At 41.5% G+C, this 15,028-nt stretch overlaps 1 protein-coding gene across 1 annotated transcript in view; it reads left to right on the forward strand.

Annotated features, from left to right (window-relative positions):
• Nucleotides 1–15,028, forward strand: part of prtga (protogenin homolog a (Gallus gallus)) — a 26,046-nt gene continuing 11,018 nt past the window's right edge. Inside the window, exons 1-10 of the mRNA XM_005741650.1 lie at nt 1–247; nt 1,650–1,952; nt 8,188–8,332; nt 8,511–8,644; nt 8,782–9,078; nt 9,169–9,328; nt 9,746–9,993; nt 11,156–11,320; nt 11,846–12,151; nt 12,839–13,027. Coding sequence (XP_005741707.1) covers nt 184–247; nt 1,650–1,952; nt 8,188–8,332; nt 8,511–8,644; nt 8,782–9,078; nt 9,169–9,328; nt 9,746–9,993; nt 11,156–11,320; nt 11,846–12,151; nt 12,839–13,027 — 2,011 coding nt within the window. The 5' untranslated portion in view covers nt 1–183. The remainder of the gene's footprint in view (nt 248–1,649; nt 1,953–8,187; nt 8,333–8,510; nt 8,645–8,781; nt 9,079–9,168; nt 9,329–9,745; nt 9,994–11,155; nt 11,321–11,845; nt 12,152–12,838; nt 13,028–15,028) is intronic.

Raw genomic sequence — 15,028 nt, forward strand, 5'->3', positions numbered from 1 at the left:
GCCGCACCACACGCTGTACTATGGATGTGATTAATTGGTGTTACCGTCCACCCTCGGCCGGACGAGGGAAGCTGTCCTCCTGCACCTCTGAGTAGGGAGTCCTCTTCGTCAGTAGCAGAGCAGCTCATGTGGAGGAAGCAGCAAGGACAGAGAGCAGCTAGCATGCGCGGACAATTCACGTAAATGGCGCGATTTAAAAGGAGTTTATACCAGCGTCTGCTGTTTGTCGTTTTTCTTCCAATCACAGGTAAGAAGCAGGACCACTTTTACTCATTTTAACCTGTGAGTGAGCGGCGTCCTGTATGGACATCACTGACTGTCCCGTGAGGACGTGTGTGTTAGTCTGCGGACTTTAACGGAAGCTCGCAGATTCAGTTGAACGGTTTTAACTTTTAGCTAGCTGCCTAAAATAAACCGAAGACACGGAGGCAGTTTTTAAACATATTTGGTAAAAAGTTTTATTTTAAAAGCCATAAAACATGAGTATTAAAGGCAATATTTCCTATTTTGGTTCATTCAACAGTCAGTCTTAACTTCAAATGTTCACCTGGTTAATTGTAATCTATTTACAGGTAGATATAAAAACTGTATTATCAGGGGTGTCAAACATGGGGCCCGGGCGCCAGAATCGTACAGCTAAAGACTCCAGGTTGGCCTATTAGATAACTTCGAAAATGTGAAGGAAGCCATCATTTTTCGATTTTTCATTGTATTTTCATATGTGGCTACACCTTTTATTACTAACACAGACCTCCTCCGTGGTCGTTGGTACTGCGCAAAACAAAATAAGTAACAGATTAACAATTAAGTGACAGAAAGTTTCATTTTTTTAAGTAACTACTATAAAAAGCCATCATTTTTGCACTAGGTTGACTGTTAAAAAACAAAAAGATGACATTCTGTCAATAAACAAGAAATATCCATTTTATAATTGCAGTATAGTTACAGCTCTTCACAGTGACCCAACAAAGTTTTTTTTCTGTAAATTTACATGTTTATCTCTTACAGTTTAAGCCCAAAGCATCATTTCTTTGTCATGTGGAAAAACAGATAAAGAGGAAGTTCCCCCAATGTAAAATGAGTTTAACATCCCTGCGTTAGAACATCTGAATATACTTTAAAGGTACCACAGAGTATTAGTAGAAACTGTGAGTCAGGTGTTGAGCTGAAATCAAAGATCAGATCCAGCTACCAAAGCAAAATAAATACATATAACAGAGTTGGTTCATGAGTAATATGAGAAAAGATTCTTATACATTTTATAAGCTTGTAAGATGTAAATATAGTTGCACGTTGTCCTGTTAATGCTTTAAACTACAGGCTTGGTCTAATAGGACAATCTGTTTCATCTTCAGCTTTATAGCCTTAAGTAGGTGGTGCAGGAAGACCTCAAGCTTGAGTGTTGTGACTATACTGGACAGTAGACTTCCTGCTGGCAGGCCTACAAGCCTTTTATATGTGATTTTTCCCTTAGTAGGTGCTGTAAACTGGTTCCACAGACACTGATGAGACCCAGCTAGAAATTATTAAACGTCTTTAATTTTTTTTTTTTTTTACATCGGGCTGGTCTTAAACTCTTTAACTGGTGTACAAATGCTGTTAAATTCCTTAAATCATAACAACTCTCTTCCTGGTCTCTCTACCTGCAGGTGTGTTGTGCTTTAGTGAGTTGTTTTTCATCAAGGAGCCCCTCGATGTCACCGTCATGCGGAAAGAAGCAGCTATTTTGGACTGTCAGGCGCATGGAGAGGCGCCCATCGACGTCAAATGGCTCAAGAGCGGAGTACAAATCGCGGAGAATGAGCGGGTGTACCTGCTCTCCAACGGCTCCCTTTTTATTTCAGAGGTGGAGAGCAGAAGAGGAGACAAATCAGATGAGGGGTTTTATCAGTGCCTTGCTCAGAACAAGTATGGAGCAATCCTGAGCCAGAAAGCCCACCTTACAATCGCAAGTGAGTATCAGGGATATGAGTTGTGTAATCTAGCATGATTTGCTGTTATACGCATATTTATTTGATGCTCAGTCTGGTCTGGTCTGGGCAGCTTTGGTGGCAGCAAGAAGATGGACAAAGTCTTCAAAGTTAGAGCTTAAAAGGGATGCTGCTGGGAATTGAGGAAAATGCCCATTGGTGTGTTAATGAAGGACCAGGAGATTTGAAAGGTTAGGAGCAGTGTGGGATACTGGCTCTCCAATGCGAAAGAGCAGATGACCCCTATTCACTGGCCCTGGCTTTCATGTTATTGCACCCTGATGGCTCGAGGAATTGTTCTTTTTGAATGCTTTCTCCTCCTGCGTTGTGCGAGTTGGCCTCATATTTTCAGGGGGAGGCAGGGGAGGCTTCAGACAGAGTTGGTCTTTTGGCACCTTATATCTTCTTCCACTCACAGGCCCTGAAATTTGCTGTCTTGTTGTGCCACTTTGTAAAATGTGTTTCTTTATTTATTTTTAACCTGCCATGAGTGCGTTTTCTATTGCTTTTGATCAATTAGTAACCCAAAAATACATACAGAAAATTATTTAATTTTTTTTGCAGTGCTGTAGGGAAGGGGATTTTAAGAGCAGGTTGTGCCAAAAAACTGCAATTAGCATGTGTTACATAACAGTTATTGTGTTTACATTAATTATTCTGGAGCGGTACCACAGGCAGTGCTTTCTGATAGAGCTCCCAGTCATAACTCAGACATTTTCTGGTGTTTAAAAAGTGTGGCTTGATTAATTGATTGAGTGGTTTAGTTTGCTTTATAGCTTTAAGTTAAGAGGTGATAAAGGCTGCCTGTAAGCTTTACTAGTTTGTTTTAAAACAGCACTTAGACCTGCTGGAAGGTCTATCTGGTAGCTCATAAAGTTTTCACATACCTGAGAAATGCTCAGTTGAAGGACACAGAGGTAGTAGTGGGGGTTGTTGTAAGTGGTTCTCACACACACACACAAATGTGAATTGCTGCTCTCCCAATACTGCGGCTTTACCCTGAGTGTCTAAATGACCAAACTTTATTGCAGGCCTTAGCAGGTCAGTAGGCATCGTAGGCTTAACCCAATTGTCTTCTGCCTCACTGCCCCGGTGAAAGAGTATAAAGCTTTTCACTCTCTTTTTGTCCACTCCCGGCTCACAAAAGAAGAAGGCATTCTTCGTGGGCAAAAGTGGACAGAGCTGCTGGAAGTGGTCACCACAGCAAGGCTAATTGCACTAGTCGTAAAAGTTAAATATTAGTAGATCTGCATTTTGATTAATTATCATATGACATGCCTGTTGCATGGGGGTCTGCTCATTGATGTCTGAATTTTGGAGTCTTTTCATGTGTTCCTCAGCTGATTTATGCTGCTTTTGCAGACGGTCTGCTCCTTGGTAGCTTTTTCAAACGTTGCTCCATCTCTGGATGGATGTTCGTTGCTGTTTGAGAAATATGGTGGTGATGGAAGGTAACTTTAAACACAGGATCCTGAAGCACAAAGGTGAGAAGGGATTTGGCCTTGATGAAAAGGAATGTGACACCTGAGCCTCATCGTGTGACTTTTGTCAACAGACCTCAGATTGATGGGGATTTCAGTACAGGGACTGACTCTTGAGTTGTCTCCCCAGAAAAATATACCACTACAAGTGAATACTGTATAAAAATAGGAAAATTTCCAATTTTATTTTTAATAAACATTTACAGCTCTGGTGTATTTGTAGCTCCCATACTGATGTAATGTGGGCACTGTCTGCTAGTGAAAGGATATCCTCATCCTGGGGAAAGCTGATGAAGTGAAATGAAACAGTTTATTCACTTAAAAATTTCCAGTAGGAATAAACACAGTGAAAATGTACAGTTCATTGACTCCAGTGGTAGTAGTTGTGAGGCCTAGGAGACACTGATAGGCTACAGGTACCTATTTATGGAGGCTTCTCAATCAAAGTGGCCACGCCCCTAACCATCCTCTACCATCCAGGTGGATGAAATGCAGCTGCAAACATGCTGTAAATTTGGAAATTTTAACATGGATGTCTGTAGGGATTTATGTATGTTGTAGTAAGCCTTGAGTGGCCATTAGAGAAACTACAGTGTTTTGAAATTTGTGGCTCAGTTCTTGCAGCTCGTAAGGTTGATACTTGGTAGATCTGAGGACTAGACTAAGACAATAAAATTATGGCCAGTGTGTTAGGAAGTGAATGCCTCATGGTCACTGTTTTCTTCCTCTGGCACACGAACTGATCTTGATTCCCATCCCTACCTGCTGTCCAACAAGAAATAATAATAATAATAATTTTTGTTGATGAAATGGGCAAAAATAGCCAGAAAATGCATAGAACTCTGTTAAGTCAGATAACAGAGATTATGATAACAGTATCCTGGGTTAGTGGTTTGTTGAACTTTTTTCATGTTTATAAGAAAACAAATTTTCCCAAGTGAAGTTGTCACTGTTTAAGAGAGTTTGGCATGAATTCTTACTCTGGGTAGTCTTCACTTTTTTATGCTCATGCCTTAAAGGAGGTATTCTAAGGAGCTGCTGCAAAGTTTATTTTACCTCGCTGGTGTGTCCACAGCCTGCAAGGTCAGGACTGTGACATTATTTTAAGTTGCTAAGGAATGCATCTGACTTGCACCAGCTTGGCACATTTTGAAGACAAATGCAAACCTTGCACAGTGTGAACTGCAATCTGAGTGAAGGAAATGCACTTAAGTGAGACAACTCAAACCCAAGATTCTTGCTTTTCTCCTCTGCTGGTTACAAAAGGTTACCATGGTTCCCCTGAACACCGGGCCCTAAGGTCAAAGGTTTCTTTTAACTGTTCAATAGATGGAGGTGCAGTGGGATGCAGAGTAGGCCTAAAATCTGTCCTGCAATAATGCTGGGTGCGCATCTGGCTTGATTAGTTTCCTTCATAGTGATCATGAGCATCTATCTCTCATATGTTTTATTTCATACCACAACAAAGGATAAAACTGTTGCCAAAACCAGAACACGGGTATTTACAGAGTGACTTTATTAACTCTGTTCTCTGCTAGGGAGTTTCAAGACAATGAAGCCACTGTTTGTGAGTGCAGGGTTGCTGTTGAGTGATTGGAAAACTTTGCAGCAGAGATAAGGAATTGGAGAAGGGGGATGAATGCTCTTTCCAACACTGCTCCCCCACTGCCCATTCGGAGCTTTGAGAGGTCACACTGCTCATGGGAATAGCTCTTTGTTTAGCCAGGCCAGTGGTCACTTGACTGTCCGACAGCCTGCATGGAGCAGCGCCACATCTGCCATGCAGCTAGTGATTGATTTTGTGGGTTTTTTCAGCCTTGCATTCTTCTTCTTCTTATCAGCCCTTTTTTTTTCTTTCAGAGCCTGTATCAATGTTCAGTAGGGCCAGTGATCATAGTAAAGGACTCATCACTCTTCATAATTAAATGACGATGCTTTTCAATCGTGCTGCTGGAATTGGTTTATTTTAGTCTCAGCACGTGGTTCACTCCAGTTAACAAGAATCAGGCTCATAAGAAGAGTAGATTTAAGGTAACCTAACTCTACTTAGAAAAGTCATGGAAAGTGCATGTTGTTGATTTAAACTGTGTAACGTGCTTTTCGTCAAATCTCTAGAAAGCTAGAGGTGCAGTATTATTCAAATTGACATAATGGAAATAATCTTTTTCAAGTAAAAACAATAAACAAGCAACAGTAAACTGCCATAATGACCTTTTGTGTGGTGGGAATTAAAACCACAGCTTTTATAACTGCTTATCAAATTAAATAAGACAGAGAAAAGACAATGACCTTTCAATTCATGTTATCTGTCAATTCTGGCTGTTGTATATTGTAAAAAAGCAGCTGGACCATCTGTACGGTTTTATTTTGTTGTAACAGAAACAACTGGAAGATGTCACTGATAGAACAAAAGAATTATTATTATTATTGTAAAAAAGTATTTGAAAGCCTCACAGCTGGGGCAATGTGGTTTCTAGGTAGTTTTCCTGGCAGTTTGAGCAACAGGACTAGTTTGGGGTGGTCACACAGGACTCTGCCATAGTTGGGTGCTATGCAGGATTTGTGGAGGTCAGAGGTGAGAGGTGAGATTGCTGGGAAGGGCAGATGGTCGGAACTGCTTTGTCAAGCCTTTAGGGAATAAGGCTGAGGTATTTACTCTGTTTGATTTAGGGTAAAGGCCAAAATGTTACACCAGAGATTGTTATGTTGGTATATTTTGGTGTAGGAAAGGAAATTACACCACATAACTCACTGTGGAATACACAGAATAAATAGCCGAATCAGAAAATGTGTATATTTGACTGAATTAGAAAGAGCTCGGCTGTTTGCCTTGATGATTTTATCTACGTCTTAGATGCCTCTTGGCAAACATCATCCCTCAAAGAGTCCGCCTCCTGTTTTTCAGCTTGGAACAGTGCACAACAAACACTGAGCAGTTAAAGATTTTCTTCCTTCTTGTCTTAGTGGTTAATCAATAATCAATGATTGTCCCGCTGTTTGTCAATCGAGCATCACTTGAGTGAATGGAAAGGCAGAGTGGAGAGGCAAAGGATCAGAGCAGCTCATCTCTCATGCCCTGCAGTCATATCACTTCAGCAGGGTAATGGCATTTTTGTAAGAGGTTGTGTTAAAACAGGAGGGGCAGGAGAGGGCCTGGGAGAGGCGGTTTCAATGCCTCTCTCTGCTTCTGTCCTCACATCAAACATCACAGTGGAGCTAAGGAGGCAACAGCTTAAGGCTAATTAGATTAAACGTGTCCATGGTGACGACATCTGATCCTGACAACAGTTTGACTTTTGTCCAACGGTTCATCAGAAATGGATGAAGCCAGCAGCCATGCCTTTTTAATGTTTTCATTCATGAAGTCCCTTGCATGACACAAAACCCCAAATAGTCCTAATAAAACTGCAATTTAGTAATTAGAAGTTAATTTTATCTCTGGAATTAAACTACAGATCCTTTCTTTCCTCTCCAAATGTCAGTTTGATTTGAAGCTGACAGTTTCTGTTAAATGTGTAAAAGTCATAATTCACTGAACGCAGTCTGAGCTCTGCTGTTGTTTAACACCACAGCAGCTGGCAGTACTGCTTACACACAGCCATCCATCACCCCCTCCCCTATACGCACCACTGTGTGTTTATTGCAGTTAAGGGATTTCCTGGAGACTTCTCTCGAAAGCAGAGGTTATCATAGCACTGAGCTAAAAGAAAAGTATCCCGATAAGGATGTTAAATATCAGAGTGTAAAGGATTATAGCTGGCAATGAGCAATTCGGATATCATTCATTTCACTGTTTGGTTTATGCTTGTTTCCTCTGTGGTTTCTCTTTGTTTTCTTCCTTATTTGTAGTTTATTTGGTATTTCTCCATGCAGCATCTCCAAACGTCTCTTTGGATGTTTTTTTTTTGCAGTAAACGTGGTTTTAACTTGATATCCTGCTTCCTGTTCTTTTGTGTTTCTTTTGCTGAGTGCTGATGGCTCACTGCAGCAGAAGCGGCTCTGGGTGTGTGCTCAGAGGTTAAAGAGCACCACAGTGTATTTGTTTATCCATTGCTGAATGGGTGATGGTTTTGACTTAAAAACAGGCAACAGCTTTTGAAAATGGACCAACTGAAATTGAAAATTTAATTTGTTGGTCCGCTGCAAAAATCCTTTAGTGTACTGATTTGTCCATGTATGCCATTGATAATTTGATTTATTTATTATAGTAAATGTTAGCAAGCTGTGGGGCTCACTGTTCTGTCTATCACAGACAAGAGTGCAATTGATTTCTTTTAACAAGCGACTGACCTCCTGCTTTTTAAGTAGAGGGGGGCATGAGGATCTGGGTGTCTTTCATGATTTTTGTGACTCAAGAGGAACAGCTATTCAAAACTTGAATAGATTTACACAAACATCTAAAAGGTCCTTATTGTAAATCTGGTTGGGTCTTATTTGCTTGCTGCTTGGCTGGTGGCTGACACTAGCTCAGTTTCAGAGAAACCCAATCCACGCAGGATGTAGCTGTTCCACTCCAGTCACCACCTTCCAGCAGCATGCTGCATGTTTACAGCTTCAGGAGCAGGAACGTCTGTTTTCTGATATCTGACTGAGATGGATGGATGATGTCATGATAATCACAAACTTGGATATGCTTGTAACACTTTTGTTTATTATTTTAATGATATACATTAATTCTCTGTACTTCTGCATACATAACAAGTCTCTAATCTGTCTCCTGGTTGGTTTTGTTGCAGGTATTTCCTCATTTTCAGTTCAGCCAACATCTATTGTGGCGACTGAAGGCTCAGTTGCCAGGTTTTCCTGTAAGACTGTTGCACACCCTCCTCCCATCATCACTTGGGAGTTCAATCGGGTCACATTACCCCTCGCCACTGAACGGTATGCACTCTGTTCTTTTCAGTTTAATTTCATCTTACTCATTTACATTATTCCTACACAAATTTTAGATAAGATTCTTTATTAGCCATTATTTCATGTTGTCTAAGATGTTTCATATGAAATTGGTTCATATTGTAAGTATCATTGTTGTGTGGGTGCGTGTGTTTCTGTCTTTCAGAATCACAGTCCTGCCCAGTGGTGTTCTTCAGATTCAGGGTGTGCAGCAGGCTGACGCTGGAAATTACCGCTGCGTCGCCACCAATATTGCTAGTCGACGCCGAAGCACAGAGGCCACCCTCACTGTGACCCCAGGTGTGTTAGCCAGCTCACTTTTTGCAAACTTGTAATATTTAAGCACACAGTTGAGTTAAACAGTCTGACTCTGAAGCAGTTGAAAGCCCTACAGCTCACCATGTGCACTAAAGCTGTCTTCTGCTCTCTCTCCACAGGTCCCAGACCGCAGCTTCCCCAGAGACCTCGTATCATCGCTTCACCACAGAACATCTCGCTGTCACTGCACCAAACTGCCATCCTGGAATGCATGGCCACAGGCAATCCCCGACCCATCATCTCCTGGAGCAGAGCAGACAGCAAACCTATTGATGTTTACAACACCAAAGTGCTGGGGAACGGCAACCTCATTATCACAGACATCAAGCCCCAGCACGGAGGCGTCTATTTGTGCAGAGCCACCACACCTGGCACAAGGAACTATACCATGGCCTCAGCTAATGTCACTGTGCTAGGTAAAAACAGAATATACTACTCAGGCTGTTCATGATTTCTATTTGTGATGATCACGTAGAATTAAACATATTGCTGTTCTTTTTCTAAAGCACCGCCTTCCTTGGTGGAGTGGCCTGAGAGCCTTACGCGCCCCAGAGCTGGCACCGCTCGCTTTGTGTGCCATGCTGAAGGAAATCCAACGCCTCGCATCACTTGGCTTAAGAACGGAGAAAAAGTTCACTCTAATGGTCGGATCAAGATGTACAACAGGTATGTTTCTCTCTAGTTCATTTAAAGAGTCATTACTGTGACCCCAAATTATCATGAGATGATATTTGAAAGTTCTAGTTGACCAGAACTTTCAAATATCACACAATGTTTTTCTTGTGACATTACCAATAAGTTTGATGTGTCACATGGCCGTCTTCCTACTGAAAAAACAAAAGTTGTATCCAAGATGGCCACCATGGTCACCACCCATCTTGAGGAGTTTGCCCCCTCACATATACTAATGTGCCACAAACAGGACTTTAATATCACCAACCATTCCCATTTTATTACGGTGTATCCATATAAATGCCCCACCCTGTATATTTATAAATGTGCCAATGGAAATTTTGTTGGTTTCCTCAAAATTTTCACCTGAAATCATCTGGGTCCATACTCTTTATCTCTGGGTGTCTCCAGCAAACTAGTCATCAACCAGATCATCCCTGAGGATGACGCCATCTATCAGTGCCAGGCAGAGAATGAGCAGGGATCAGTCCTCACTATGGCGAGGCTCATTGTGGTGATGTCAGAGGACCGGCCAAGCGCACCCAGGAACATCCGAGCTGACACTGTGTCAAGCTCTGCCATCCTTCTGGCTTGGGAGAGGCCTCTGTATAACTCGGATAAAGTTATTGCTTACTCTGTACACTACATGAAGGCTGAAGGTAAGCAGAATCCACACACATGTTTTGTTGTTGGTTTTTTTGGTAACAGGAACAGTACATTAAGACAGGATTTTCGTGGCAGTTTCAGAAATCCTACTTTCTGTCAGACACTGTGACGTTAGTGTTGTGTTGTTGTACTCCGGAGTTAATTGGAACAGCTGCGTTTTCTGAACCAACAAGACATGTTAAGCTTAAAGATGCAGGGTTCCTTCCTTTGCTGGATAAAACACAGGATGCACTATTCACAAAAAGCACAACGGTTGTAGTGTGGCAGCAGAAAAGCCTTAAAGCCTTTCAGTTTTCCTGGGAACTTTCTTTCTGTTGACAACAAGAGTCACATTTAAACAATGTAGCATTTCAGGAAAATGTGCAGGCTGTGCATTCAAGGACTGCACTTCATTATAATGCCACTGACTTCCATTGAGGAGGAGAGACGTACAGAATTCAACTATTGAAAAAAGAACACCTGCTGGATTTTTGGTGGGAATAAGGATGTCTGAGAAAAAAAAACAGGATGTCGCTGAACAAATAACTGACATCTGTCAGGAATTTGTTGCACTTTTCACAGATTTTTTTTGTCCTCTTTGTGCCACTTAAAGAAGCTGGTTATCAGGCAGTGTGCTCTTTACCTGAGGTTGTTGATAGAGGCTTGGGACTTAACTGAAGATCTACTGAAAAAGGGAACTTTTTAGCCAGTGTGATGGAGTGGCCAAAAGTGTGTATTCTATGAGGGGAAGATAGTTTAAATTGGACAGGAAGTCAAGCTTTGTTAAGACTTCCAGGGAGCCGTACTGAGGCATTCAGACTACACAGAATACATTTTTGTTTGCCTGAAGTACCTTAAGTGAGAAATTAGACCAGGTACCAATCCGTCTTTGTTTCTGACTTGGCTGGTTGTTCCAAGGGGCAGGAAATGAAAACTGCAGCTGCATAATGTTCTTATTACAATGAAAAAAACATGGGAATGCACAAAGCAAGCTGAGCAGTGGTAAAATAAGACAAAGTGACTGGACATACATAAAATGTTGAATAAATTATGAAAACCTACAGTAACAAAACTGCATCATATTGTTGCTGATTTTTGGGGGCTGGGGGCTAAAGTTTGAATGTTCTGCTTTTTATTGTTATCTCAACATTTTTTTTAATCCTGTCATTTGTCCAGGGTTAAACAATGAGGAATATCAAATTGTCATTGGAAACGATACAACTCGCTATATTATTGATGATCTGGAGCCAGCGCAAAACTACACCTTCTATGTAGTCGCCTACATGCCAATGGGAGCCAGTCGCATGTCGGACAACGTGTTTCAGCACACACTTGAGGACGGTGAGGTCTACAATAACAAACAAAAAAATCATTAATGCAGTCAATACAAAACAAGAAATAAGCCCTGTTTAAGGTCATTGAATTTTCTGCAGATGGGTTAGCCATGGTCTTTCCTGTGTGATATAATTAAAAACAGGATATGAGGCTGTTTCATATGTTTTTTAGTTGCATAGGTGGTTTTACTAGAGATTGCTGATAGCGTTTTTTGGCACATATGACGGGGTGCAGTGGGAGGTTTGAATGTCCAGTGTTAGCTACAAGGTGGTGCAAAACAAGCAACTTCCTCCCTGTTTGGGCATTTCTTTAGGCTTTCAGATTGGCTAGCACTGGGAAACAGAAGGTTTGAGTAGATGGATGAGTGGTGCTGGGTGTTCAGAGTCTCTCTTTGACGTAATACACAAGAAAGAGTTAAAAGACAAAAAACAAAGACATTCTGAAACTGAGTGCGTAGAGCACCGTGAAGCTTTTGGCTTACAGGTTTACTTGTACATGCTCTGAGCTCATCATTTAAACTTTGGTCCACAGTACCCCTCCGCGCCCCTGAGCTCAGCCTCACCAGTCGCAGCCCCACAGACATCCAGGTGTCTTGGCAGCCTCTTCCAGACAAGCTGAGTCGTGGCCGAGTCTGCAGCTACCGCTTATCCTATCGTACCAGTTCTGACAGCGCGGTCTCACAGATAGAACTACCTGGAGAAAAGACCCAGCATCTCCTGGAAAACCTGCAACCCGACACCATCTACCTTCTTCGAATTGTTGCCGCCACCAGCGTAGGGTGGGGTGAGCAGTCCGCCTGGACATCGCACCGTACCCCGAAGGCATCCGGTGCTCAAGGTACTTGAAGAATTGTCCTCATAACCTCTAAAATAGAAGCATTTAATCAAAAATATGAAGTCAGAATTGTACTTTAAATAGATTCTCATCCAAGCAGAGGAAGTTGAGTCAAAAATGTGAATTGGGCAAGAGATTGAGAAGAGCACGCTTTAATAATCTTGTTAAGACATTGCATTTGTTTCTCTCTGACCTTTACCCTGTGCTGTCAGTAACATTGGAAGGGCTTTGGTCATGGGTCATAAAGGGAGACCTCGGGCTTCAGAGCTGGACAGAATATATGGCTGTTTAGAGCTAGATCTGAAGCTTTGGGAAGGGGGAGGGGAGGATTTGGGTTTTTTTTTCTGTCCATCTCTTTTACCCTTAGTGTCCAGTGTAAACTCTGAAAGGCAACTTCTATTGGCAAACTTCATTCCCGTCATTCCTAAACGTGTGAAACAAGCTTCCTTATCTCTACGTGTGGTTTCTATTGAGTATTTAAAAGTGTGGGGGGATGGGGGCATTATTTAACTTTTCAAAAACATTTACCTGGTCAGGACAGAAGCTTCCTCTGTCACTCAAAAACAGCTCAAATAATGGATTGTAGTTGTTTTAGGATCAAGTTCCTCTTTTGTACGACTTTATAAGAAGACTGTGACGTACTTATAATAAATAAATAAATGTGGTTCGTATGGTCTTATTCTTCTGCAGTTCCCCTGGCTCCTGAGCTGCATCTGGAGTCTTTAAACTGCACCACTATTTTGGTACATTGGCAGCTGGCACCCAGAAACTCAGCGAATGTGCGGGGCTACAAGCTATTCTACCATGAGGAGAGCCAGCCTGAGAGCACCCCAGTTCAGTTTCACGCCTCGGATAATAAACACACCATCGGAGGGCTCGGTGAGTTTTCACCTTAGGTTACCTTCTGCCACCAATTTGGCTGTTTGGGTCATTTTACAGTATTTTCACATGAACACCAACACATGATGGAAGTTTCGTGTTTACTTTGCAAGTTTTAAGATCTGTTAAGATTTTCAGGCAATCTTTGAAAATGTTGATTTTTAACAACGTGTTATTGGTTTAACAGTACTTTTTTTTTTATTAATATTGCCTACGTCATAATTAAAGGTGTCATAGTTTAATGATTTAATATGGCTGGAAATAGATATTTGCTATGAAAAGATGTGTTGAACTGATGGGGTTCTTTGCAGGGAAAATATGTGTGTGTAGTCAGAGACCGTCTGTGTTTTGGTAGCTGCTGCATGTGAGTTCCCAGCTAAGACATTTGTTTGATTTCAGTGTCCCAGATATTCAGATGAAATGATCAAACTTAGCATAATTTGAATGCCAGTATTCTAACAACTAAAGTAATGGACAAGGTGTACATCCTGTTGCTTACCTGCCTTGTTGCTTGTTTATCATGTGTGTATCTCTGTCATTTATGGATATACATACAGTCTTTAAGATTTTTTATTAAAATCTGGATGCATCTTTTTAGGGAACGTGAGCGATTAATTAGCTTAAGTCATGTCACATTTGGAGCAGAGGTTCTTTAAGTGGGAAATATATCAGCATCACATCCAGTTTCCACGACCTCTTGACTTCTGCGGGACATCAGTGTGCGGCTTTTCTGCTGCTGCTGAATAGTGTTCGGGACACATCACAGCCTCTCTGCCCTTTAGGTCAGATTCATTTTATCTTTTTTTGTTTGAGAGCGGAAAGGGAGCTCAGGCTAGCTCCAAGGACAACTGACCATATGTGGCCAGAGGAGGTCAGCCAGGTGGTCAGCAGCTGAGTTGTAAATCAGAAGCCTCTGTGCTCAAGTGAGATCAGAAAGGAGAAAGACAAGGAGTCATTCTATATTACTGTAGGTGTGAAGTCTAAATGATACAGGTGTTCAGTAAGTTAGAATTTACTTCAGTAAACACTACAACTGTTTAGGCTCATTCTGCCACATCCTATGAAAAATATGACAACTAAACCCATTTCTCCTGCTAGGATTAACTCATAGTTGAATCTAGTGCAGATAAAGTCACAGACACTAAAATTACTTGCCTAGATATGAAGTTATACCTGGAATATTATTTTAATGATAGCTATAGCTTGAGGTGCTGGAAAAAGTAAAAAGATTCCTCTATATTCAGCTAAAGTTTGTGTGTGGGGGGGGGGTTTCAGTATTTATTAAACGTTTCAGCAAGAATGGTTGTATGAAATATTTCTAAGCTGTTTTGGTTTTTGTTTTCTTGTTTTTTGCCCTGAATATTGGATGTTCTGGGAGGACGAGCGAGCTGTGGTCACTCTAAAATACAGCTTCTGCTGAATTAAAAGAATCATCTTTTTGTTCCTCGTTGTTAAAACAGCTTTCCATGGCCGTGTTTTAAAGAGGGTAAGACTGTTTTGTGGAGGCTGATTTATCATGCCTTTTATGACTCCTTTGAGCAGTGTTGCTGGAGGAGAATTAGGATCAAAGACTCCTATTCTGTTTGGCTTTGAGGGCCACAAAGATGGTGTATTAGCCAGAATTTCAAGGAAAACCATCCTCTGACCAACTGAGAGCTGTTGGCTAAACAATGAGCATGTCTTGTGAGCTCACTATGTCACAGGTTTGAGATTTCTTCCTCATAAATTAGCTGCAGCGCTGTGCATAGGGAGAAAGGTGTGAACTGAAGTGTCTGACGTCCTGTGTGGCAACGCATCCTGCAGCACAGAAGGCATTTCTGTGCTGTGAGCAGTCCAGTGTTGGGAAGGTTACTTTTAAAATGTATTCCATTACAGAATACAGAATACATGCCCCAAAATGTATTCTGTAACGTATTCCGTTACGTTACTCAATGACAGTAACGTATTCTGAATACTTTGGATTACTTAATATATTGTGGCGAGTTCAGACAAGGAGGAGAC

This window comes from Pundamilia nyererei, unplaced genomic scaffold (genome assembly GCF_000239375.1).
Source record: "Pundamilia nyererei isolate P.nyererei 1_Seehausen unplaced genomic scaffold, PunNye1.0 scaffold00112, whole genome shotgun sequence".
NCBI classification, from domain to species: domain Eukaryota; kingdom Metazoa; phylum Chordata; class Actinopteri; order Cichliformes; family Cichlidae; genus Pundamilia; species Pundamilia nyererei.